This window comes from Apiospora aurea, assembly GCF_038362705.1.
Source record: "Apiospora aurea strain CBS 24483 chromosome Unknown utg000001l_segment0_segment0, whole genome shotgun sequence".
In the NCBI taxonomy this organism is placed as follows: domain Eukaryota; kingdom Fungi; phylum Ascomycota; class Sordariomycetes; order Amphisphaeriales; family Apiosporaceae; genus Apiospora; species Apiospora aurea.
Genome location: NW_027117388.1, coordinates 6,398,388 through 6,424,320, shown reverse-complemented (window position 1 = coordinate 6,424,320; position 25,933 = coordinate 6,398,388). Strand labels below are relative to the sequence as shown.

The 25,933-nt window shown below is 53.9% G+C and overlaps 5 protein-coding genes across 5 annotated transcripts; 4 read left to right on the top strand and 1 right to left on the bottom strand.

Annotated features, from left to right (window-relative positions):
• Nucleotides 1-2,833: 2,833 nt before the first annotated feature.
• On the top strand, nt 2,834-4,121 carry PG986_001959 (uncharacterized protein; the record flags this gene model as incomplete). The annotated part of the gene is made up of 2 exons (XM_066838181.1): nt 2,834-3,173; nt 3,253-4,121. The coding sequence occupies 2 exons, from the start codon at nt 2,834-2,836 to the stop codon at nt 4,119-4,121; spliced, it is 1,209 nt and encodes a 402-aa protein (XP_066707074.1).
• Nucleotides 4,122-4,805: 684 nt separating this feature from the next.
• Nucleotides 4,806-5,998, bottom strand: PG986_001958 (uncharacterized protein; the record flags this gene model as incomplete). The annotated part of the gene is made up of 4 exons (XM_066838180.1): nt 4,806-4,986; nt 5,047-5,599; nt 5,659-5,790; nt 5,851-5,998. 4 exons carry the CDS (start codon nt 5,996-5,998, stop codon nt 4,806-4,808), a joined length of 1,014 nt encoding a protein of 337 aa, XP_066707073.1.
• Nucleotides 5,999-7,625: 1,627 nt separating this feature from the next.
• PG986_001957 (fungal specific transcription factor domain-containing protein) lies at nt 7,626-10,799 on the top strand (the record flags this gene model as incomplete). The annotated part of the gene is made up of 4 exons (XM_066838179.1): nt 7,626-7,819; nt 7,888-8,431; nt 8,488-8,856; nt 8,907-10,799. 4 exons carry the CDS (start codon nt 7,626-7,628, stop codon nt 10,797-10,799), a joined length of 3,000 nt encoding a protein of 999 aa, XP_066707072.1.
• A 1,932-nt stretch (nt 10,800-12,731) lies between these two features.
• On the top strand, nt 12,732-14,638 carry PG986_001956 (uncharacterized protein; the record flags this gene model as incomplete). The annotated part of the gene is made up of 3 exons (XM_066838178.1): nt 12,732-14,171; nt 14,530-14,562; nt 14,621-14,638. 3 exons carry the CDS (start codon nt 12,732-12,734, stop codon nt 14,636-14,638), a joined length of 1,491 nt encoding a protein of 496 aa, XP_066707071.1.
• A 2,820-nt stretch (nt 14,639-17,458) lies between these two features.
• PG986_001955 (forkhead domain-containing protein) lies at nt 17,459-19,505 on the top strand (the record flags this gene model as incomplete). The annotated part of the gene is made up of 4 exons (XM_066838177.1): nt 17,459-17,774; nt 17,813-18,091; nt 18,159-18,427; nt 18,561-19,505. The coding sequence occupies 4 exons, from the start codon at nt 17,459-17,461 to the stop codon at nt 19,503-19,505; spliced, it is 1,809 nt and encodes a 602-aa protein (XP_066707070.1).
• Between the last annotated feature and the right edge of the window lie 6,428 nt (nt 19,506-25,933).

The following is a 25,933-nucleotide window of genomic DNA, read 5'->3' as shown; positions in this document are numbered from 1 at the left end:
TGAGATGCGAGCGTGAACGACGTGGGTCTCCTCAGCTTTTGCGGGTGCACCAGCATACATCATCTAGCCACTAGCTTGAGTCGCTTCTGCATAGCAGATTGTCCGAATTGTGGATGGACTTTTGGATCCAGGGGTAGGCACATTTTGGGGGAAACAACATCAGTCGCCAAGACAGATAGAACAGCCGTCCCGTCGTGTCTTTATACGCTGATCGATGCCAACTCGCAAACTGCGCTGCTGCCACCACCGACATTGTTGATGAAACGGATGCGCCTGATGTTTTGAAGCCCCAGAGCTTGTCGCATGTGTGCAACGTAAAAGCTGCCCTCCAGGGAATGGATTGCGGTATGTACATAGCTTGGGGCGTGAAGCCAAAGTAAGGCATGCGAGGAGTGGAACTTTCCCATCGAGGCACGTTCACCTTCTCGCCTCACTTGCTGAAGATGGGGTTGAATGGAAGGTAGGGCAAATGTAGTTTTCGAGGCTTGGTATCCATGTACACCAGAGCAACTGGCGCTGGATTGATAAGATAAAAAATGGTACGGGTAACAGCTTACGCATATTTCGCAACGCGATGCCACTATCGTTCTTGGCTGATGCTTGTCGAGTCTTGGTTGAGGCTTGTTCTGGTGTCTTGGGCGGGCTTGGGTCTAGAGCTGGAAAATTATGGAATTAGGTAACCGCTCGGGCGTGACGCTCGGGATTTCGTCTGGTAAGAGAAAAAGATGAATAGAAACAAAAGGCTTCTGAACAGCCAGTGAAGTAGGCAGGAACCAGATGCCCCGAGATGATGAGTGAACTTTTGTTGGTGCTTTTGTTTTGGCCAGATTAAATGAGTCTCAGGCTTGGCGTCCCATTCACCGACGTTGTCAACGGCGTAATAGCATGTACAGTATGGGGAACAGTTTGGGATAACCGCATTCCGCCACAGTATATACTTGGCGGGTGGCTGTAAAGTGGGAATTATGACTCTAAGCAGTATATGTCCGTAGGGTATAGTACGATATATCTCCATCCGGGAATAGGCAGGCCCGGTGCTAAGGCGGACCCAATCAGGTTATTAGCCGACAGGGAAATTTCGAATGTTCGATTGAGCTTCAGGAACCCGAAAACGCAACTCAAAAAATGACGTACTTGGTATTACCCTGCGAACCAATCCCTTCCTCCTTTCAAGTCTACACTACACGCGCCACGTCACCTGGATCAAGTCATGGATGCTTTGAATGACAAGTTGTAGCCCAGAATCCCGTCGCTGGTAACCTACTATCTTGCACCACCCTGCCTCCTTACTAGATGCCAATGGCGGTGTATGATTCGCAGTAATAAGTAGTGTGTTGTCAACCCATTCAACCACAATCAATCAGATTTGAGCTTCTGCCGGTAATCGTACGGGCCGCCTGTTCGATGTCTGGCATATATGCCAGACAAGATGTACCATGTCAAGAACCAACCTCGAGCTAACCGCAGACTGCGCTGTTTTCTGTTTTCCACCTGAAGCATTGATTGTGCTTTGGAATCTGCAGGTGCGTTGGTTGCTCCCCACCAGTGCTCGGGGACCCCATTCAGCTTGGTATCACAGTCGCAGTGCCGCGATTCACAGTGGAAGCTCTGACTGTAGATGTTGGACGTTCGTCACAACTGGGATTTGACGTAGGCATCATCTCAATCCGATTTTGCCGGTATACCGAAAAAGAAAAACAATGAGAAAGAGTGCTAATGCTACCTGAATAATTTCAGTCAATACCAGTATATAGTTGTACATAAATAAACACTAAAACTGGGAAGATGGGAACGCTATGGGGCGGATGAAACGATTGCCGACATGGATCGGCAAGATAGCACTTGGGCATGATGCCACAATCATCGAGATAACATTCGAGCTTGACCTTGCTGGTTCAAGGCCGACGGGAGATCTGCGGCCAACTGCTGAATGGACTTCGAGCCTCCAACGGCTGCCTTGGGTAGCACGTCGCTTTAAATACGAGACGTCACCACCGACACCTTCATCGAGGTTCCGAATGCGGGGTAGCTATCAGCCACTCCAAGGGCAACTTGTGTCGTACCTGCCTATGGCTATGGCGTGGCTGAGCGGTATCTCTCTCTGGGCATCAGGAAGAGGCAAGTACCTGTTCAATGGTCCTGGATCCTTGCAGCCTCATTCGGGGCTTGAAGGTCATGGGTTGATTCGGAGTGGGATGTGTTGCTAGAAGTAGGTACTATCTCATCCCTTCGTTGTCGTGATACATGACTTCCTCTTATTGCTAATTCCAAATAGTACCGCCTATTTTGACTAGGGTACATGTAGACAGGTAGAGAAAGACCTACCCAGAGACCTCGTGCTTGGACGGATGACGGACGACAGGCGACGGGCGACAAATAGTACCATCTTGGCAAGCCAGCACAGCCCACCTGCTCCTCTTGGTCCGTTGGAATGTTTCTCTGCAATCCTTGTGTCTCATCAACGACAAATCTGGCGAAATAGACAGAACTTTATTTGGAAATCTCTCAGTCGATAAGAGGAGCGGCACGGCCTAGTACCTACATGCAACCCTACGCAATGTTTGCCACGCATACGGGTACCTAGCCAACAAACAATCAACCACGAGGGGCAGCGACATGAGCAAGCCAGAGTGAATTATCATCACATTAGCCGCCCTACGGACCTCTACTAGTTCGCTCTCGGAGGCCTGCCACTACCTAGGTACGATTTGAGAATACATTCGTACACAAATAAGCTAGTCAGCGAGGCGCAGTCGTGGCCTGACTCAAGTCTTAAACCCATTGGTCGCTCCGCAAGTTACAACACAACATAACATACCATTTCTCATTCGTCATGTGTTTCGGCGGCAAGAAAGACGGTTCGAACGAGCCAGCTCCAAAGCCAGCCCATATCCCGCAAAACGCTTCCAGCAGCGCTCTCCCTGCATCTGCATCAGGGAAGATGAATCAGGACTTTACACCCCCGGCTGGACCGCCGCCTTCAAAACGCCCCAACGGACCCGAGGATTACGCAGCACCTTCGGGCCCTCCTCCCAGCCACTCACGGGTCAATGACTTTGCTCCTCCTCCCGGCCCGCCTCCGTCTCAGGCCGCCACTGATTTTGCCCCGCCTCCGGGTCCACCGCCAGCCTGGCGCAACGATGACTACGCTCCCCCTTCGGGACCGCCGCCACGTCAAGACTTTGCGCCCCCCGCCAGGTCCTCCGCCCTCCAAGGGGCACGGCGGATATGACGATTTTGCACCGCCTCCAGGACCACCTCCCCCAGCACAGTCGGGTAAGAAGCAGGCCTGGGAAGAAGCGGTTCCTGACACCTCGGAATTGCCACCACCACCGCCATTCTTCGCAGCACACGACTTCTCTCCAACAAACAACGCTACGGAAGAGGAAGCTGAAGCAGGCGAGGCCTTCTGTCACAGCAATCCCATGCTGAAGCCAGAAGCGCTCGACCCGGCCAACGCGCAAGCTCAGCAACAGAGCAACTTCCGACTCCTATGGATGAACGAGAAGGTCCGAATCGCCCCCGTTTCCCTGGGTGTATGGAAAGGCTTCAGCAAGGATGGCACGACCGACACAAGCATCATATCATGGCCTCCATTGTACAGTGTCAGCGCGCACGGCCCGTGGGCTACCGGTCGCACCCAGGTCATCTACTATGAAGTCAATTTCTTGAAAGATAGCCGACAGGAAATCAGCATGGCCCTTGGTTTCACCGTACCTCCTTATCCCGGCTTCCGTCTGCCGGGGTGGCATCGCGGCAGTCTGGCTGTCCATGGTGACGATGGCCACAAGTACATCAATGACCGCTGGGGAGGCAAGGACTTTGTGCAGCCTTTCAAGCGCGGGGAGACCGTAGGGATTGGCATGAAGTTCACGCCAACTGGGGGTGACGGCGTCAGTGTCAAGATCTTCCTCACCAGGGACGGTGTACATCAGCGGCAGTGGGAATGGGATCTCTACGAGGAAACAGACATGGTGCAGGATGGAGGCGTTAAGGGCTTGGATGGCTACCGTGATCTGTGTGCCGCTGTAGGTGTGTTTGAGAAGGTCCACTTCGAGATCGTCTTTGCGCCTTGGCGCTGGAAGTGGCAGGGTCTTGAAGAGTACAGCCGGCATCCTTGAGGGTCCGGATCAGATGCGCACTCTAGACAGCACAGCATACTATGATTCCTTCATGTATCCTTACTGCCACGAGACATGTAGTCAGGGCGATTAAGTAGTAGCTACTTCGGCTTAGTTGTTTTAATAACCGAGTATCGGTTTCCGTTACGTTCAGGGTGAAAAGTTCTTTTCATGGTCAATGTCACGGTCGAGTCTTGAGGGATCGAAGATGGGATTTTGACTACAACATCTTGTATTATTTGCACTGTACCACAATGTGCTTCTGAAACAATCCATCGGATGCCAGACTACTGAAGTCTCATCTAAGATGAGTAGGCCATAGGCCGTGGTTCTGTCACTATACAGTGTAAACGTCGTAAAATCACCCTCGCTCAGGTGCCATATACATCAGTGGCCAGTTACGTGTACAAGAGGGCTCTTTGGCAATTTCTAGGCGTAATTTTGTACTTCAAGGCATAACCTACTCTGTTCCGGGAGCCTCTTGAACGACGCACCCAGTAGACACGTCAACACCCACCAAAGCCGAGGAGTGCTGTACACATAACAATGCCCGACCGGTCCATATGTGAATGACAGCTAACATAGCATCCAATGGAAGGTATAGCCTGCGGCGACCCGAAATATGCGAGTACAAGAGTATAACGTCTCAGTACCCAGTTTCCATCAACGGTGAACCATCGCAAGTTAGTCATCAGAGACAACAACGACCATCTTTGCTCCTCCCCCTCCCGACTCAAGGATACGATGGACTTCCTGGATCTCATCTAACTTAAACTGCTTCACTGGGATTTTGACTTTGCCCTCTTCTACATCCTTGACAATCTGCTCGAATGGCATCTCGTGGAAGTCTTCGGGCCCACCACCACTGGAATAATGTGAGCACTTTTGCGTTCCCTAACAAAGCTGTGTCGTATCATAGACTTACTAGGCACAAAGCCGAACTCGATTCGGTAAGTCTGATATCGGATAGAACTGGTCCAGCTCCCACGAGCCGCTTTGGATGCCCGTCATACACACGGTCCCCTTCGGCACGGTGCACTTCAGCGAGTCCCTCAGTGTCGTAGCCCCGTTCAGCTCGAGGACCTTGTCGAAGCCGCTCTTAGGACCCTGGGCGACTTGGTCCGCAATCTCGCCATGATCCACAAAGACCTCGTCGGCGCCGCTGTCGCGCAGCATTTGCTCCCGGGCCGCATTACGGGTGGTGCCGGCGATGCGGGTCGCGCCGAGCGTGCGAGCGAGCTGCAAGGCGCACAAGCCGATGGAACTCGTGGCGCCGCGCACGAGTAGGCTCTCGCCGGGTTGCAGGTCGAGGCCGCTCACCAGGGAGCCCCATGTCGTCTGCATCATCTCGGGCAAGGACGCCAGCACGCTGACCGGCAGCGAAGTCGGCGGGATTGGACGGATATTACCGGCGTCGGCGCATGTATATTCGGCGTAGGATCCTGGGATTTCACGGCCTAGCCCGCCCATGCATGTAGCTGTTTTTGCGACATGTCAAAATCACAGACCAATGATATGATACCAGAACGATACTAACCAACTCTAGATCCGACGGGGTGCGGAGGAACCTCTGCAGAGCCCCCGTACGCTACTATGCGCCCGATACATTCAATACCAACAATACGTGGGAACTTCACGGTTGGAGAATGACCCTGACGAGTATACATCTCTTGGACAAGTCAGCACTCGTGAATGCATGGATCGAATGGGACGCGGATGTGGCAGGTACCTGCTCGATTTATGCCGAAACCAAGGATCCTGATAAGGACTTGCCCATTGGCAGGGGTGGGAATGGGGATATCTTGTAACTTCAAGACATCAACACCTCCAGGTTCGGCACAGACGACTGCGCGCATCGTCTTGGGTAATGGGGCCATTTTCGTCGAATGATTATCACCGATATTTCGTCAATCCTGGGCCAACTTTTACGACTTCGGCTTGACAGTCAAGTATCGATACCGAACTCGTAGTGGCCAAGATGAGGTATAGCGGGTAGGGCCTTGGCGATCTCATATGCCCAGGTAGGTCTCGACTGTGATCCGCAATGGCGGGGTTGTTGTGCCTATGTACTACCTTAGCAGAAATTGGCGGGGGTGAGACCAACAAGGGAGCAAAATGCCCATCATCCAATCGGAAAGATGTACATATAGATAGACGTCAGAAAGCTTGCGGCATGCCACGCGACACGACAGACAACCACGTCAAGTGCCCCCTTGTCTGCTCGCGATCAACGGAGAAGCGAACGTCTTCAATCTCATCCTCTTGGGCCAGCACCACCTGATGTGCTGCTGAGATGGCATTCGGGGCATCGGATGATTTGCCCAAAGTGACAACGTCTGGTATTGCTATATATCCAAGCCCTGCTGAAGCGAACCAAAGCCAATGAACCTCTCGTAGCCATCTTTCATCTCATGTTGAGCTACGGATTACCACGAACTTCCAATAACCTCAGTTGGAGGACCCCTGCTGCTCCTCTTCCCGTTGTCAGAGCCCGCACACTAGGACGCTCGGATTTAATGCCAAAGTCCGGGTAACCTAGGCCAGGCCAGGCCATGATATGATGATGGTCTCACGTGCGTGCGGACTTTGTCATCGGGCGAGGAGTAATATCGCGAGCCGCCTAGTGAGGGCTGGCTCTTCCAATATTACCCTCTGCCCTCTGCCACCATCGTCCTGCCCTTGCACTGCTGCCGAGGCATTAATCCGTCGTCATATTCCCGTATAGATGCCATCGCTCAAGTAAGCAGAACGCCACTAACGACGTTGGCGCCAATGGTAGCGCGCGATCGGAGCAGTCGTCCCTTCACACCATCTCGCTGGGCTCCCCCTCTTTCAGGGCTGAAGATGAAATCCTGCTTACGGAAGCAACTCCATGGAATCTCCATCCGCGCGAACCCCACCGGCCAGCACCATTTTCCTGTCCTGTTCTCCATCTAATCGATGGGGAATGGCTCCATGGAGATGAATTCTTGTCGGTTGACTATGCTGGCCTGACACCTGATGGCCAGGCTGACAACCCTTTGTCAACTCTGTATGTTTTCGTCCACCGACAACCTACCGGTAACGCCAGATTTGCACGGCAATTCTCGTCCCATGAGACCGCGAATAACCATCGCCGCCGACCGATGAGCTCGGCCGATCCAACATCGGTTTTCGCTGTGCTGCACCAGTAATCACCGCAAAAGTTGCCCCGAAAGGCAGCAGGCCCGCGGCAGAATCGGGCATAGTCGACAACGAGCCCAGCCAATTGATCCCTCGATGCCAAGCAACCCGTGCTGTGCGTGCATGTACCTACCTACTGCTCCTCCGTCACTTTTCCCGAGCACTCTAAATATTTTCTGATTTCCTCATCCTATCTCTCGACTCAGCGCACGATATCCGCGCGCTATCCGCCCTCCACAGCGGGAACGAGCAACAACAAGCAACAACACCCGCCGCGAAGGCTAAAGAACGCAATCCACTCTTTCCGTGACCACTGCGCCGGCGCATGTTATGGATAACACCATGACCATGGATTTCGCCTCCGCCCCTCCGACTCATACTGGGAGTACGCCAGGGTCATCTGTAGATTCCGCGATCCGTGACAGCATGCCCGTCGCCCCCATGCATGCTATGAGTGGAATGGGTGGCGGCGCACCCGCTGGAGCCACCATCATCGACCCCAGCGTCGAACCCTCGTCTGCCATGAACCCACGATCGTAAGCACCGCCAGCTCCCTGCGCATCACAGTCGTCATTTGGCTAATGCAACTCTTGATATCTTACAGCTGTGTTACCTGCCGCCGACGCAAAGTTCGCTGCGACAAGCACATGCCGTGTGGCAATTGCCGCAAAGCGCACATTTCCTGCATCTTCCCGGCTCCAGGCCGAGCACCGAGACGGCCTCGTCCGAAAGACCCGAACGCCCCACCGAAACAGACGAGCGAGCGAGAAGTTGAGCTGATGAAGCGACTGCGGAAGCTGGAAGGCATTGTCGAAGAGCTGAGTGGCCAGATCGAAGTCGACACGCGACAACCCACGAGTTCCGGCAATTCCCCCGAAGATTCGTCACATCCCGTTGGAGACGAAAGGAGGCTGGAAAGTACCGAGACATCACCCTCGACCGCTCTATCCGGCCGCACTACGAGACCGGCCGATTCAGGGAGGAGCATAGCCACTGCAGGAATCACGGCCCGCCAGGCTTCGTTGAACAGCCCAATGCAGAGCCCTGGCAGCAGCCACGTCCATCGAGATTTCGGACGGCTAGTACTCAACGATGATGGGAAAAGGCGATACGTCAGTAATGCGTTCTGGTCGAGGATGAGCGACGAGGTAAGACAGCCGTTGACGGGCAATACTGGCTAAATGTACTGACACTTGTGGACCAGCTTTCGGCGCTTCGGGCGGAGACGGAGAAGTTTACAGACGAGGAGTCCGATGAATCAGACGACGACGGTAGCACGCCGGCCACATCGACTTCCACCAAAGACCAGCAGGCAGATCACCATGCCTTCATATTTGGGTACAGGTCGTCTGATGTCGATCTGAGGAAACTCCATCCATTACCGTCACAGATTCCCTTCATCTGGCAGATATATACCGAAAATGTCGACCCGATCGTCAAGATCCTCCACGTACCGACAATGAGCAACGTTGTTCGACAAGTGAGGGCTGATATGAGTAACCTGACGCCTGGGCTGGAGGCTTTGATGTTCGCAATATATTATGCTTCCATCACCTCAATGGAAGAAAACGAAGTGAGCACAAGGTTCGATTTCTGATTGAAGCCAACTTGCTAACGATCTAGGTGCAACTGAATTTCAACACAGACAAGGCACGTTTGCTCGACCAATACAGATTCGGTACTGAACAAGCCCTTGCCAAGGCCAACTTTGTCAATACATCGGACGCTATGGTGGTACAGGCTATCACCCTCTATCTCGTAGTTGTCCGCAGAAACGATAGCACCCGATTTTCATGGACGCTCACAGGCCTAGTAATCCGGATAGCCCAATCTCTGGGTATGCATAGAGATGGCACCCAGTTTGCAGATTTAACCCCCTACGAGATCGAGATGCGACGCCGCCTGTGGTGGACTCTGGTTGTGGTGGATCTCAGATCAGCCGAGGACCAGGGTACCGAGTTGGTGATTGCCGAGCGGACGTGGGATACCGAATTCCCCTTGAACGTCAACGATAACGACTTGAGCCCCGACATGAAAGAGTTTCCAACAGAGAGGCAAGGTGCTACGGATGTCACATTCTGCCTTATTCGGTACGAAATCTGCAGTCTCGCGCGGAAATTGCACTCTTCGGTCAATGCACTGGCGCCTTGTCCAAAAGACACTTCGATAACCTTCGAGGAACGCGAGGAGATGCTTTTGGAGATGTACAACCGCGTCGAGGCCAAGTACCTGAAGCCGTGTGATGATGCGAAGGGCGAGTTGCTCCACTGGGTGGCGGCCGCAATAGCCCGACTGATAATGGCCAAGATGAGCTTGACCGTCTACCAATCCGTCCTCTTTCCTGGCGTAGGACTAGAAGTATCGCAGCACGCCCGAGATCGCATTTTCAACTCCTCTGTCGAAGTTGTCGAGTATAGTCGACTGCTCAACAACGAGGAAAAGTGCAAGCAGTACAGGTGGCTTTTCCAGACATACACCAACTGGTATGCTGTAGCCTACCTCTTACTGGAGTTGGGCCGACGAGAATGGTCACCTCCTATGGAGAAGGCTTGGATGGCGCTCGCCTCTACTTTCCAGCTCGAGCCAGCGGAACTGGCCAAGCTACAAGGGAACAACGCCGTCATGTTTCCCATTCGCAAGCTGTTCGTCAAGGCACAGAAGCACCGCGAGTCAGAAATCGAACGTTTGCGCAACGATCCTGCGGCAGCCGAGAAGCTGGATATGGCGGAAGACAACATGACAGCACCAATGATTTCATTTCAGCATTTACCCAAATCTGTGCGTACTTCGATAGCCCTCGATCGCTGGCGTACCCTTGTGGGTAGGCCAAAACCAGATAAGACTTCCCCTAGGTCGTGTATGGACGTCGTACCTGCGACTACCCCTCCTAATTCAGTCAAAACGGTTACACCTCCATCATCGGCATATCAAAAACAGCCCGAAACGGATTTTACCCCGACGCAGTTCTCTTATCTTGATGCAGCCATGTCACAGGTTGTCTTTAATTCGGAGAGCCTATGGGGTGCTGCCTATGATGTAGCTGGTCCTATGGGCGGGCCGAACGGACTGTCCAATGAAGTACAGTCGCCGATGACACAGCCACCGCGCACCATGTCCGGCTATGCCAGCAATGGCAGTTCTGGGCTCAACTCTGGAAGCGGCGTGTTCTCTGGGAATCCCTTCAACGCGCCCGTTCCGTCATCACAGCAACCATTGCCACAACAACGGCAACCAACAACGGCAACGCAGTCTGACAGCGCGAAGACTACACCTCAGCTAGATAACAACCCCCCGCCGTGGCTGTGGCCAGACAATGGCTGGAATTGGGGTCCGGGTGCGAGCGGACCGCCGGCGAACCTGGCGACACCCGTGGCGCTTCCGGATGACATCGACGTGAACATGGACGAAGACTTCAACTGGCAGGATTGGCAGCAGAGCATCCGCGGGTTCGAGATGGATGCTGCCGCAGCCGCGGGTGTTCCAAACTTCCACGGTGGGTTTACTGGTGGGATATAAACGGGCGTGGGTCGGGACACATGGTGGTGAATGAGAGATATTATATGCATATAGTTATATAGAAGGTGGTGAGGGACGAATTGTGGTTTAGGTGCTATTGGATTAGATGGAGTTGGCGCGCATCATCATCATTCGTGGATATGGGCTCAGCGGAGTGCGTCTTGGTGTGAACGAAAGCCCCCTTTTCTGGCCGGGTTGGATTTGACATGATTCCCCATTTGCTACTAACGCGCTGCCTTTGCAATCTTGTCCGTACAGTGTTTGTTGGTGTCTCAGGAACTGTCTTGATGTATTTGGTGAGCATTGTGGAGATTGCTATTAATGATCACGAGTATATTTTATATTGAGAGGATGTTTTCTACTATTGTCTTCCTGTGCTGTCCTCCTGTGCTGTCCTGTGCTGTACTGAGAGATGTCGCGCATAATGATTTGGGATTACTACCCCTTTTCGCGCAAAATCATGATGGAGTCCAAGGTCGTGCTTTGGATTACCTTCATTCTGTTAATGTTAGTCACTCGCCTCCGCGAGAGCCGGGGCGTGTATAATGATGGCCTTATCATGGATGGGGACCGGATGCCGGCAAGTGCCTAAACCTCATGAACCAACTTGCTCGTGCTGGGTGGATGGAGATATTTCTTGGCGGGTCCTTGGAAGGGTCGTTCGAACACGTACATTAACTTGACCTGATAACAGTGCTGGGATATGGCAGAAGTACATTGAAGTATAGTGAACTCGGGTGTATACCCACATAGCTGTGATGTTATATCAGAAACGAATAGATATAACTGGTTCGCTTGACGATCGAGGAATATGTCCCGCCGTTCAGGAAAGCACATGACTACGGCTATTGGCTACAACTACCAACGACGGCCCTTCGTCCGCCGGGATAACACCATGGCAGGCTTGATGGAACATTGGGCGATGCGCACTGAGATTCGCTCCCCCCATGCATGGAAGGCGAGATGGAAGAGACTTCCAAAAACGGGAGACAACAGCTGCTGGAATCGTACATGTAGATTGTTTCATTGGGCCTAGATTCCCAAGATGGAGCAGTGTTTGGTCATCTGTCATATTCCACATATCCTCAGGCAGATCAACTGGCCGCACCAACGGACCCCAAGACTCGAATTTGGGCACTTTTGAACGGTAAGTCTCATCGTCTGGAATGCAACGCCATGTACTCTCCGGAGTGAGCCCCGCTGCCGTTGCATGACATGCTGGTCACATGAGGCCTGAGAACAATGGGGAGAAGGTTGAGGTTCGCCTTGAGACGTCGCACCGCATCAAGCCCCCCCTTCCAAGTAAGTGGCATTTTCCTGAGATTTCCCGGGAACAGCGTGGGAAAAAAACTGTGACTGCGGGCCGAAGAGTGAGAAACTAGACTCAGCGACGACTTCCCAGATCGTGAACGGCAGCTTGGTCTGAGATGCCTGCGCCTGAACTCTCGATTCGATCGTAGTCATCTAGACGCCGGGAATGCAGCAAAGCTTTGAGTTTGGTCCCAATAAATAAGGACGAACATGCAAAAGTCAAAGACTACTGTATAAATTGAGGGATATGTCAGAGTTTGCGTGATTTGTAGTAAAGTCTTGAATAGGCGAAGTTGACAAAATTGAAGAGATATTGGCCCTGCTGCTCACTGCCGAGATGCCTTGGCGTAGGCGCAACAACAATGGGGTTAGAGCTGAAGGTCCGCTGTGGGCTGCTTGAAGGGCCCCGCTTCATCCCCAATGGGCCAGCCTTGCTAGTAGCTAGCACATTTAGCGCGCGAGGCTTCGCTGCCTAGCTGGCGACTGGTTCTAAAAACAGAAGAAATATATGTCATCAATTGCCAGGCTATGCGAATAATTCTATTTCTTCCAGTTGTGTAGCCTGCGACAGTGTTCCCAATCTCGCCTGCATATTCCTTTCATCCTCATCACCTCCGCGCGATGGATCCAGCCCGACGAGCCATGATAAATGGGGGTGGTAGCCGCAAGTCGCCTGCCCGAGGCGACATTACTTCTCCCAGACGAGACCCCAACACTCGAATTACGAAACAGCCCGCGCGACCCGTGAGCAAACCGAACGCGGCCTACATGACCCAGGATGAAGCGTCAAGGAAGTGGATGAATGACGAGGACAAGTTCGTCCTAAGGCAGTCCAAGAAGAAGGCCGACATCCGCGTGCGCGAGGGTCGTGCGAAGCCCATTGATCTCCTTGCCTTCAACCTGCGATGGATCGACCAGGAACGCGACGTCTTTGACGACCATGATGGCGATGTGGAAATGAGCGTGCCTGCTCCGCTTGCGGTCATGCAGGGCCTGAACGAGGCCCAGCTCGACGAGCTGGAAGAGGAAATAACTTCGTATCGCTCGCTCGAGACAAACACACGGAACCGGGACTACTGGACGGCCTTGCAGACTATCTGCGCCGACAGAAAGCGCAAGATCAAGCCCATGGGTGCCGAGGAACGCGCGGTCAGCTCTGTCAGTACCGATGTCGACAGGATTCTGGGCCCCAAGACCTTGGAGCAGCTGGAGAAGCTCGAGGGACAGATCAAAGCCAAGCTGCAATCGGACGAGGCAATCGATACCGACTACTGGGAACAGCTGCTGAGAAACCTCCTGATCTACAAGGCCAAGGCCCGCCTGACAAAGGTATATGAAGCAATCAAGGAGAGCAGGGTCAAGCAATTACGTGAGCAGAACCCAGCCAAGGCAGATGCTCTCGCCTCCTCTGGCCTTTCCACCGTAGCAAGCGCTCAGGAGGGGCCTGCCACGGTTATCTCATCTTCCAGTCAACCTACAAAAGGCATTCCAGCGCCGGTGGGTAGCGCCATCAAGCCAACAACAACAGCAGCTTCCACCAGTGTGCCGGGAACAGCCAGGTTCTCCGCAACTGGTGACGAAGACTTCTCCCACGCAACCAGGGCTCTCTACGAGCGCGAGGTTGCTAGGGGTGTCAGCGAGAATGAGGAGATATTCACGGCCGAGGAGACTGTGCCCGGTACGGATCAACCACAGTGGGCCGACAAGTACCGTCCACGAAAGCCGCGCTACTTCAACCGCGTGCAGATGGGTTATGAATGGAACAAGTACAACCAAACACACTACGATCATGATAACCCCCCACCCAAGGTCGTGCAGGGTTACAAGTTCAACATCTTCTACCCGGATCTCATCGATAAGACCAAGGCACCCACCTTTAAAATTATCCGGGAACACGGCAGGCGGCGGGGCGAGTCCTTTGCTCCTGCGGGAGAGGAGGACACCTGCTTGATTCGCTTCATCGCCGGCCCGCCGTACGAGGACATCGCGTTCAGAATCGTCGACCGTGAATGGGACTACAGCGCCAAAAGAGAGCGTGGCTTCAGGAGTAGCTTTGACAAGGTATGCATGTCTAAATATATCCCCCTCCCTTGCGTCGTGTTCCACGTGGTTGAGACAGACCCCGAACTGGCTCGAGAATCTCGTTGGGACTGGCCCGTTGCTTTATGCACCTACTACTCACTAGGATCGATACGAGCACCTCCCTTGTCGGGCGTCTTCTCTAATCACCAGTCGCCACCATATGTGGCATAATATGGCGTTCTCTATGTACAACCGCTTGACGCGCGGGTCCTATCGTTCCTTGTTGTGTCGTCCGCACCTCACACACCCACGAGCCAACAACTCCCCTCATGTTCCCTCTCTTGCGTGCCTGGTTGCAATCCTAGTTCATTCCTTTACTAATCTACCGCACGGGCAGGGTATCCTCCAGCTTCATTTTCAGTTCAAAAAGGTACGCCCCAATGCCCCGTCTAGTCTCGATCAGCCACATACTGATGTACCTCGTTCAGATTTACTACCGGAAGTAGTGCTGTCTCTGCACTGTCCATACGGCTACCCATTCGACGGATTTGTTTGCAACAAACGGCTGTTTGCGTGGCTAGCGGGCAAGCATATCGTCATGTCGCATTTCACTTTGGTGACCCAACATCTACAACAGCGGATTGCATCTCCAGTGATCGGAATACCGGTAGCGGTCACATAGTAACGTACACGGTACAGCACAGCAGCTTTAAACCCCAGAGGCCTATCCTATCCGGTTCCCTGTAAGGCGCCTGCTTTTCTGCTCTGCCTTGATCTTGTGCCACGCTTTGTTGGGGGGACGGCTGCCTAGGAGTGACCCGGCTTCTACTCATCTTCAATACGAATTGCCATACCGCCCTTCCTGCTGTATCAGCAACACTCTAGCGCCTTGGGCAATCTGGCAGACAGCCTGAGTATAGGACCACTAATCACGGTTCGTCGAGCGGTCATGCCGATGCCGATGCCGTTGAGCCTTATGAGTGGCTACGTAGGTGTATTTGCGCAAATATACGTTTATGCAAGGAAGGAATCAAGAAGGACTCCGCCGTGTTTCAGAAAGCACAATACGATGATTATTCTCTGGCGACAGTACTCGAAGCCATCGTCCCTCTTCCCGCATGTGGTCATGAAGCGCTCCTTGCATCGCCATGGTCCCGTCTAGTCTTGGAGGTGATCTGACGTTCGGATCTGGTCACTCTCGATGGTTGAATGCACGGTACAATGAACGGGTCCCCCCTCAATAACGTTGAAGCTGCTGTATCAGAACTCAGATGTAGGGCTATCAGCTAGTTTCCCTGATTGGTTCCATTTGGCGAAGTCATGTCAGAGCTCTATTGGCATGCAAGCAACCGGGAGTGGAGCGGCATAGTGCCCTGGATTCCCGCTGCAGTGCTTGTAGCATCAAGGAACGGAATCGCGGCCCACGATGACCTGCATGAAAGGACTGAAGGGGCAAGGAGCGAATCTAGGCAGCTTACATATCTCCTACACGCTCACTCTCACCCACATACTCCTGTCATCTCAGAGGCCGATTTTCCCCATATACAATGCTCTTGTGGACACGGGAGGTACAATAGCGGCTGCTGCTCACTAGGAAGCGTCGACGACCGCTTCTTGACAGCACACACACGCACACACACATACCCATAGACACTTTGCCTACGTACACACTCACACCTCCAATTTCTACTCCAAACTCAGGTCACATCTGCGGCGCAGTGGGGCAGCTTCACTCTCAGGTTGCAGACCGTCTGTTACCCAGAGGCCAACCACTTGTGGTGTAGCTGTATGGAAATACACCCCCTGTACTTGTACTGGGAAACAATATCCCGAAGTAGCCTGGAGGAATAAGAGCGTGTGTGCAAGTGTGTGTATGTGTATCTGTCTGTATGCTTGTTCTGGTCGACGTGTGTGTGTGTGTATGTGTGTGCAATGGGATGCTAGTCTAAAATATCCCAACATTTCGTATGACCCTACCTACAGACTGCGCGATGTCGTTTGCAACATGGCCGGAGAGGAAAACATGCATTGCACACAGTGGATGCACCCTGTATGCTATCTTGTACTCTGCCATGTAACTGCTGGCCGGGTACGGGGTACGTATAACCAAGTATACCCGTTTACTGACTGAAAAAGTTCCGCCGGCGCACGCAGCAGGGCAGGCTGATAGACCCTACCTCATCAGTGTACCCGTACTTGGCTACTTTACTCTACACTCACACAGCTGGAAAGCCTTGCACGCACCATATCATACCATACCACAAGCACGCAACGCACTCGCAGAATCCAAACAGGGTTGTCCAAGCTTTCTTTCCAACCAACTCGTGTGTTGGCAGCGGTTGGGTGAGCCGGGTACCTCGTCAGTCTGTTCACTGGGGTTCTTCTCGTTCTTCTCTCCCACTTCCACCGTCCCGACCTATGAGAGGAAGTCTTGGCACATGCTACCCAATCCGCCTTGATCTTCTCCTGGTGCATCTAGGTGCATCTGTCTAGCAGCCGATCCCTGCCCACCACCTTCCCAGGGCCCCCTCCCCCCTTGTCGGGCCAGGGTACTGTACTGACTTCCCTTGCTCGCTCTCACCCCATACCTATTAGGGATCTGATCTCTCGCCGCATATTGTGATGAGTGGCCCTGCCCTCTACTGGAAGTACCTGTGCCCTTTGAGGACTACCCCAGCACCCTTGTCGTTGAACCCCCAGGTTCCATACATATTCTTAATCTCATTCAAAGGAATAGAGCAGACAAGAGAGAGAGCACGGTCTTGGACCAGCGACTCACACCTGGCCCTATAATCTTAACTTCTGACCTCGAGACGTTAAACAACACCCCATAAGGCCAAGCAAGTCGCCGTCTGGTAGGAAGCATTAATCCGCCCTACCTTCTTCCGGTTACTTAACCATATCCTTTTCGTGTGTGTCGGCTTTTCTTGTCTTGACTCTTCTTCATAATTCACTCGAGTATCCCGACTACTCGCTGTGTGGTCTCAGGTGGCTGCATTGTCTTCAAGTCACTTGACGTCGACTGCTCTCTCGTACATAAGAATAACCCAAACACCGACTAATACGCATCATCACCATTTTATCGACAATATCCTCAACTGTCTGTCGCTGCTGTTGCTCCTGTCGTTGTTCTCGTTCGGCTTGTTCTACTTGCGTTTACTTGGCCTCCTCCCGATTCTGGTTCGGCGGCCCGTGATCTCGCTTGTTGCATCAGCATCTTGTTTCGCATCCTTCCCGCCTCCCCTCCCAGAGAGCGAAAACGGGAAAAGGCCTGGACTGGGCTGCAACTCATACGGCAGTGTGCCATGGTCGCTGTCTACTCCGTGATGAACTCTGGCCTTTGCGACGGCATGCCCGTCAACTACACCTCATCTCCCACTTCGGACTCCACTGGCAACCTAAAGCGGCTTTGCACGACGCAATCACCGGATGGGGACCTCCCCAATCTAGACAATTTCTACGCTCCCTCCCCGACACTGGACGCTGCTGAAACCGTCCAACAGCAACAGCACCCGTCCCATATTCTACCTGCCCTCAACACTGCCGCGGCTATTCAAACGTACCCGCAGATCCACTCGGCGCCGTCCTCTACCCCTAGCATGTTGGCCACGCCCCCAATACCGCCGGTGTGGACCACGAAGAGTATACCTACCAAGGCTCGCCCGGCTCCTGTGGTGCAGCCCATGTCCCTGCCCTTTCCGTCAGGTCATCCGACACAAGCCCGAGAAGCTGGTCATCGCCGGACCTACAGCAGCTCAACTATCCGCCGGGCTACTACCAAATCTCCAAGAGTCAGGACTTCCCGCCCTACGGAGGGCATCCGCAGCCCGCCATTGCCACGGGCGAGGACTCTTTCTCCACGCAGCCGATGGAAACGTGTTCCTCTTCGGTCTCCGACTCGGCGCTACCTGAGGGCATCAAGAATGACCCGGACACGATCATGGGCCAGGACGCACCGGGTATGACACCAGATCACACGGACTCGGTCATGTCGGCGGATTCGCCGCTGTCCAAACATGGATACAGCACCTCCTACCCGTACGACGAAGGTGACAATGGGGGCGAGATGCCTCACCCCCCATCAGCCAGACCACCAGGGGTTGCCTGCAGAGGAAGATCTGGCGAGAGGCGATGAGCCATACGCGAAGCTGATAGAGAGGGCATTCTTGAGCAGGGAAAACCATTCCATGACGCTACAGGAGCTATACCAATGGTTCCGCGATAATACTGAAAGGGGCCGGTCCGAAACCAAGGGTTGGCAGAACAGCATCCGGCATAACCTGAGCATGAACAAGGTACGTACGGTAATCTATCTGGGCAATTAATGGTTGCATCTACACACCTGACTTTCAACTCACCCATCTGTCCGTAACACGTTCCACGCCCTACAGGTAAACTAATCGTATATCATCTTGAAAAACCCTGCAGGCATTCGAAAAGCGAGAGAAAAGACATCCTTGTGGGGGCCCGACTACAGAGTCCGGGGGGCCCAAAAGGTCTAACGAGTGGGTGCTGACGGAGTGGGCGGCGAGGGAAGGGGTGCAGAGCACAACACGTTATCGCCACAGCAAATCGAACACGGGGCGGCGGGGGCCCTCGTCGCGCTCGCACCAGCAGCAGGGCAGCGTCTCGGCCCGCGCAGCGTCGGGGCGCAAGGGCGGGCTGACGGCCAGCAAGACCAAGGCGGCGAACAACCGCGCCCTCCTGAGGCGGCAGGGCATGGGCATCATGCCCCAGCATCACCAATACCACGGCGGCGGCAGCGGCAACAGCTCTTACCACCACTCGCAGCGCCATCATCACAATAGCATCGCCTACTACCAGCCGCGGATGCACCCTCACGACTACATGCACGGGGGCCGCCATCAGCTTCCGGACGCGAACTATACAAGGCCGATGCCACATCACGATGAGTCGGAATCTTCCGAGGGCAGCAGCCTCCTACAGTACGCGAGCCACCACCCGCTGACCTCGTCCATGGCGAGCATCGGGAGTGGGTCGGGCTACTACCACCCCCAGCCCTACCTGGCGAGCCAGGCCGCGCCGCCGCCGCAGCAGCAGCAGCAGCCGTATCCTTCTCACCATGCCCACGACGCATACTCGTATCATCACCACCAGCATCAACATCAGCCACCGCCACCTACTCACCCGTACCATGCCCGACCCGAAGCACACTTCAAGGTGGAGCACGCGACGAGCGTCTACGAACCGCCGGTGGTGACGTCGTCGCCCTCGTCAGCCGCCATCCACGGCGTGTACGGCAGCGTCTTCACCAACGAGCTGGGGGAGGGTACACCAGAGAACCCGGTGCGCCCCACGACCCTGCCCTACAGAACCAGCACCAATGGGTGGGCCGAGAGCGCCCAGTCCTAAAAAGGGCCAACCAGGGTTCTGGGTGGGTGGGGTGTTCATTTGGGTGATGATAGTCGGGTACATAGTCGTGGTCGTGGTCGTGGTCGTGGTAGCAGGCGAGCGATCGGGGGGGCAGGCAGCCAGACAGGGGGTGGTGTGACAAGAGCAAAGGAAGCCAAGTGACCAGCACCACTCACTCTCACGCCCACACCCCCCTGTCTGCTCATACTTGTTTCCCTTCTGCCGCTGGTGCTGGGGCATGCCAGATGAGCTCGTCTGGTTGGTTGTACGGCAGCTGCCAGGGATGACAGGCGTGGGTGTGGGGGCGGCTGCAGTAATAACCTAGCACATCTATTTTCTCTCTCCTTCTCTCTCATCTCTTTCCTTTCCCTTCACACCAATCCATCAGAAATCCTCCTTTCACAAGCCCAAGCAACTGGCGTTGGGTACTTGCATGGCATTTTTGGGGGTACTGGCTACATACTGGGTTTCGGGGATCTGGCGGCGATCACAAAACGGGAATGGCATCAAATGGCATGGCGTAGTCGTTTACTACAGTAGAAAGCGTCGTCACCAAGCATCTTGGATGGTCGTTTTATTAGCGGGAGGGTCACACTTTCCCGTTTCCTCAATCTTCAGTTCGGTAATCCAGACCAGGCCCGCCCTCCTTTCCTCGTTACGGTCCTTGATAAAGCGAACCGGCCCTGCTCTTGCATGCGCATTGATCCATGCACCATGGCCTGGCTACATAGCATCCATCCGGCACGGGACGCGCAGAAGAAAGCAGCAATGGCATGATCTTTTCCCTCCCTGGGAGATCTCCGGCACAGAACGCGCAGAGACAAGATAGACAGACGATAGAGCCAGAGCCAGAGACGAAAGGCAGTTCCGCAGGAGGGTCAGAATAACGTCGACAGGACCAGGGGGCGTTAGCTTGGAAAAGAAAAAAAAAAGGCTTGGCCCCCGGTCGATCTATCCACTTCCATGCCTGCCTACCCTTGCTGCCCTCCCACTTCAACCAACCAACGACGTGCCGCTGCAAGAGTACTTTATTTTTTTGGAGTACTGACTTCCCGAGACCTCTCCCTAGCCTGTCTTCCCTCGCTCCAGTCCCTCCAGTCCCTCCAGTCCCTCCAGTCCCTCTACCTCCAACAAAGAATGCCCGGCTCTCCGCTCCGCTGCCATTGGCACGACGGCGCCACTCTTCCACTTCCGCGACCCTCTCCTCAGGCTACTCTAGCCCCGGATGGGAAGAAAAAGGGAATTCGGTGTTGGGGAGTTGGGAGGGTGGAAGGACGGTTGGAACGACGAAGGGAATGCCGAGTGAACCCAGATGGACGCTGAAGCCTATCTCAATTCCCGCCGATCAAGGTGGCCCCGTCCTACCTGAGGGAACGTCGATTGTCACGATCCACAAGCTAAGCTGCCGAACGCCGAACGCCAAACGCCTGGCAGCTGGACGGGGGATTATCCCGGTCCACCCCCGCTGCAACGCCGTTAGTAGCGCCCCCCCTTATGCACATTATGCACAAATCAGACTCGCTCGCTCCCTGCTATCACTTGTCAACTCTTGTCGAATCTCGGGTGATACCACTTTCCGAATCGATTGACAAGACTTTGACCTGCAAACGGCCGCCCCAGCGAATTGGGACGGCCAGGGCGACCGAGTGTTTGAAGTGCCACCATGCCACCCAACGGCCGCTGTGGAGGAGAAGAAAAGTGACGCGACGACGACGAGCCGATTGCCGTTTTTGTATTCTCCGAATGCTGGGTGCGAGATGGGGGGGAGGGGCAATGATACTCGTCCTCCCTTCTGATCTCTGTACACCCCCCTCTTTTCGCCCGCCATCCCGCCTTGCTCTGCCTCATCTGCCGATATGCGAAAGCCCCCCGACATCATCGCCGCCAATAACTTGCTCTCGGGTCTTATCGATCGCCCAATCAGTCTTCCTTCCGAATGCGTGCTCTTCTCTTACTCCTCTTTTTCTTTCCCTTCCTTCTTTCGTTGCTACCTATGTCATGATCCTTGAGTATGTATCCATTTAGACACAAGAAAGGCGACGGGACAGAGCTCGGAGTGCAACGCTCTATTGCTTTTGCCGTTGTTGCTGTTGCCGTTGCGCCTGTCCCGTCGCTGTAATAGCAATATGCAACTAGAGATACCCAATCATGATGGGAGGCCACTCGCTTGAATTGCTCTTATGTTCTATGCTTTTTCTTCTTCTATTTCTTATCTCGACAATTGCGCTGTCTCCTGTACAATGTTTCATGTTTTCTGTTTGCGATTTTACTCTGTTCTTTTCGCTTTTACACGAACGATCATGGAGGAAAACGTCGGTTGCGAAAAAAGAAGAACCAAGACATGGGTTAGAATGTGTCGCGTTTGGGAGGGGTCACAGTCACGGTTACGAGCATGGGCACGGAGGCATGGGGCATACCGACGAGGGCAGCATGGCTTTCATTCCAGAGACGGAATCCCGGAGGACAATTGGGGGTCGTCGGAACCAACACAAAGACGTCTCGGGCCGGGAAGCATAGCGACTGGAAGCGGGTGGTCATTCATGAAGCATAAGCATACATGTAGCGGTGTCCGACGTCTGCTGATATGTTAGGCACGGATTTGGTGGCATCACGGACAGCTTCTCTTTCGGGCTAGGTTGCTATTGCATGTATGTATCTACGTAGATCTCTGCGGAGGACAACATTTGGTGTCTCTTCGTCGCTTGGTAGTGTTCTAACGTTCTTGTGTTCTCTATTTCAGCCGGTGAAGCTTAACCAATCTGCAGCGATTGTATGTGCCTTGCTTTTTTCGTGGGGTGGGTGGTTGTGACTTTTCCTTGGTTTTGTTTTCTTGGACCCCCCAATAACCTTGCTTTTCCGCCGCCCTTCCCCCCATCCCCAAGCTTTCCCCGGATCTTGGAGCCGAGAGAGGTTCAGTGTCAGTCTGTCTGCCAGTGGTGGTGTCTCAGTGTAGCGTAGCAACGGCCTGGAGTGTGTGTGTGGGTGGGGGTGAGCACTATCTATCGAAGCCACTGGGTGAAGCAGAGCCGGTTTCCCTGTCCTGCCCGTCGATTGGTCGGCGCAAGCATCCCCAAGCATTAAAGTGCCTGATCCTCCTAGCAGAAGAGGCAACAGGGGTGCTTCATTGGCGTCCCGAGTACTCGGGACGAGCCTAGCGGCTTGGCAGTACTCGGGTCCGACTCGCCTTAACCTCTACTGATGGACCATCTATCCCATTGTATGCTGTGTGGTGTTCCGATAGTCTATATATATTCCTTCAGGAGCCGGGGTGGCTTGGTGAGGAAGGTAGCATTAAGCATGGCCCCCGCGGCACATCGTGGTCATGTGTTGACATGACGCCAAAGGACACCGCTTTTCGAGATGATGATGCGTTCACATGATACAGCATGGTAGCAATCTCCTGTTCATGATAGATGGACCGATGGACAGCACGCATATGGTAGCCCAATGGAAGGAAAGAAGGAGTAAGAGTACTAGTGTATACAGCCTCTTTCCAGCTCTCCTTTCCGCGCCGCTCATGCGCTATCCACTACCCACGCTAAACTCTATCTACTTGGCGTATGCACCGTACATCTCATGGACCACTGCGGCGGGTTTGGTCCGCACCTCGGTTTGTTTGCTGGTCAAGAGGCACAGCGCGGGAGCTTGGCTACCATGCATGGGGGAACGGAACGGAACTCTGGGCAAATCGCCTTGCTACAGGGGGGGCATCGATCCGTCGTGGCCGTTGTCTTCGATAGGTATATACTCCTCGTGTTACTCCCTTCCTGCATAACTCAAGTAACCGGTATAAGACAGATTAGCAAGTTCGCACATCCAAAACCCGCCAGTCTGGCTGCCAGGAAGAGGCTCTAAAAGAGGCATGCATACTCATGCTTCGTCTTCTTCTCCCTGTTATACTTGAGTTCAGCAACGTGTATTTGGTCTGAGACAGTAGCGGTCCCACGCGGTGATGCCGGGCACAGCAGACGAAGAAAGGGGCACACCCGCAATACACGTCTTCCGTTATCCCTTGATCCAGCCCTCTAGCCGCTTTGCCTCTTCTCTTTCTTCCATCCCTTGAAGAAGCACCAAGAATAGAAACTCGTGTGCGCATGCTGCTTCATCTAGAAACAATCGAAACTGTTCCAGGGGCGATACGTACGTTAAAGGCGATCAGTGTCGTCGGTTTTGGGCAAAGGGAGTCAGTCCGGTCCGCCCCTTTTCATGTGAGGGATAGATCCATTTCAAAACCACGGACGGACGGAAGGATGTAAGGCCTTTTGTCTCTAACTAGCCGTGCTGGGAAGGTGATATGCAAGATCGGCTCAAGCTTCAGATCAGTTGCCCTCGTCCCGATCAGAACTGCTCTCAGCGGACCGACTGATACCCGATCGACCGACATGGCATGGGGTCTTGGGACCTGAGAGGCCAGCTATGTTGGTATACCACCACCACCAATGCTACCTGACGGAAACCTTGGCTGATTGGGGGATCGATCATAGATCAGGACGCACTTAGACCTGTCAGGTCCGACTGCCACACACTGCCCGGCTTCATTTCCTAGCATGTGGTTGCATTGGTGGCTTACCTGCATCTTTCGCACCTCATCCTGCTCATCATACATGCGAAGAAGGAGGCGCCGTCTTGGGGCTGGCAGTGCACTCAGGGCGGCTATGAGCCATGAAAGGAAGGGCCTGTGTGAGCGCCACATCAACGTAGGTTATTCCCAATCTAGCCCAGAACCATAGCGAGAGCCGAAAGAAAGAGATAGATAGACCCGGAGAACAGGTAGCTTCATGGCGGCTTGAGTGGCTGATGAAACAGTGACACATTCGGTTCTCTGTGTAAGGCCCATTCTAGGCGTGATTGGTTGGATGTGAACAGGCCAAATCGCTGCTATACGCTTCGTGTACCCGACCTCTTCCTCATTTTGTTATCTTGTTTGAAACCATTGCGCCGTTGAATGGCATACCTGGTTCCGGAACGTAGTCATAAACATGGTAGTCCTGCTATAATTCATGTCTGCATCACCCGCTAAGTCCTTGCGTCAACATTGGAAAAGAAGCGGTGGACGTTGACGCTCGAAATAGCAGGACAGTTCCGTTCCGTGCCTCAATACGGCAGATGGGCGGCCGAGATAGTGCAGGCCAGAGGGGGGGTGGTGTGCGAGGACAGCTTCCCATTGGGAGCACCGTCACACTGGCAGATGCCATCCGGGGGGTCCCTCTGCCCCCAACCCCCGGCTGCAGCCAGCGCCGAATGCTACCTGCGGCTTACTGCGTGCCTCTCTGACCGCCCTGATTGTCTTCACGACCCCGAGAGCTAGAATGGGAGGATGAAAAGAAAAGGGCATCCATCCATCCATCCATCCATCCATCCATCCATCCATCCATCCATCCATCCATCTATCGGTAGCAGGGTTACTTCCTAGGCGCGTCCGCCCGGGGATTCGCTCACATTCATGATTAGCTGCCCATTCATCAGCTCGACCCAGAGACTCGGGAACCACTCACGGCGCTGTTGGCCTCCGTCGCAACGCCTGCCGCTTACGGTCGCATCGGAATCCAATAATGCGTCTGATATTGGCCCGGCTTTTCCTTGTCTACGTCCTTATCATACATGTATCGTACGATGCCAAGTAAGGGCGTGCCATGGTGTGTCTGTACTCGGTGCCCCTAGGGGTGAGTGACTGTGTACCATTGGGATTCATGAACACTTTTCGGCGGCAAATCTCCCTACACGAGCGCGGTTCTATTTTCGACCAAAGTTCACCATGGCCATTTGGTACGATACATGCTTGGTGACACCATTTTCGGTGGGCTGGCGGCCAGCCCCTGATCTGATCCAAGCAAGTAAGCAAGGCGTACGATTGTCGACTTTTCCCCTCTCTTCATCCACTTTATCCGAGATGCGCTTTTCCAAGTGTCGGGCCATCACGGGCCATAGCTCCTCTGCGCAATCTAGATAGAATCACGGATCGAAGCTTTAGAGCGGGATGCCGCAAAACCTCAACCTGGTCCGCGGGACTGCCGTGTGTGTGTATATGTATGTGCGTGTAAAGTACAGAAGTGAAGAGTCGCCGCCCGCCATCATCAATCTGTCTCTTCGAGGGTGGGTTTCTTCCATTGCCTGCGTTAGCAAACCGGGCGGCTAATGAGACTCGGCTACGCCTACATGCCTACATATACGCATGTAGTTGCTGTCCCTGCCACCCTTCCAGAAAACCAAACGGCCGAAGTGAAATGCAGACAGACGGGCAGGCATACATGCCTCTGTCTGCAATGCATTGTTCGCGCATTCTATAGATGAAACTGACGATAGAGCGCACACACCACATGCATCATACAGCAGCGGTTGACGACGAAAGCGACCAACCGTCTCCCTCCTCGACCTGCTGTCGATCTTTCTCCTCATTTGAAACCGGGGTGGGTTGAAGGTATGTAACC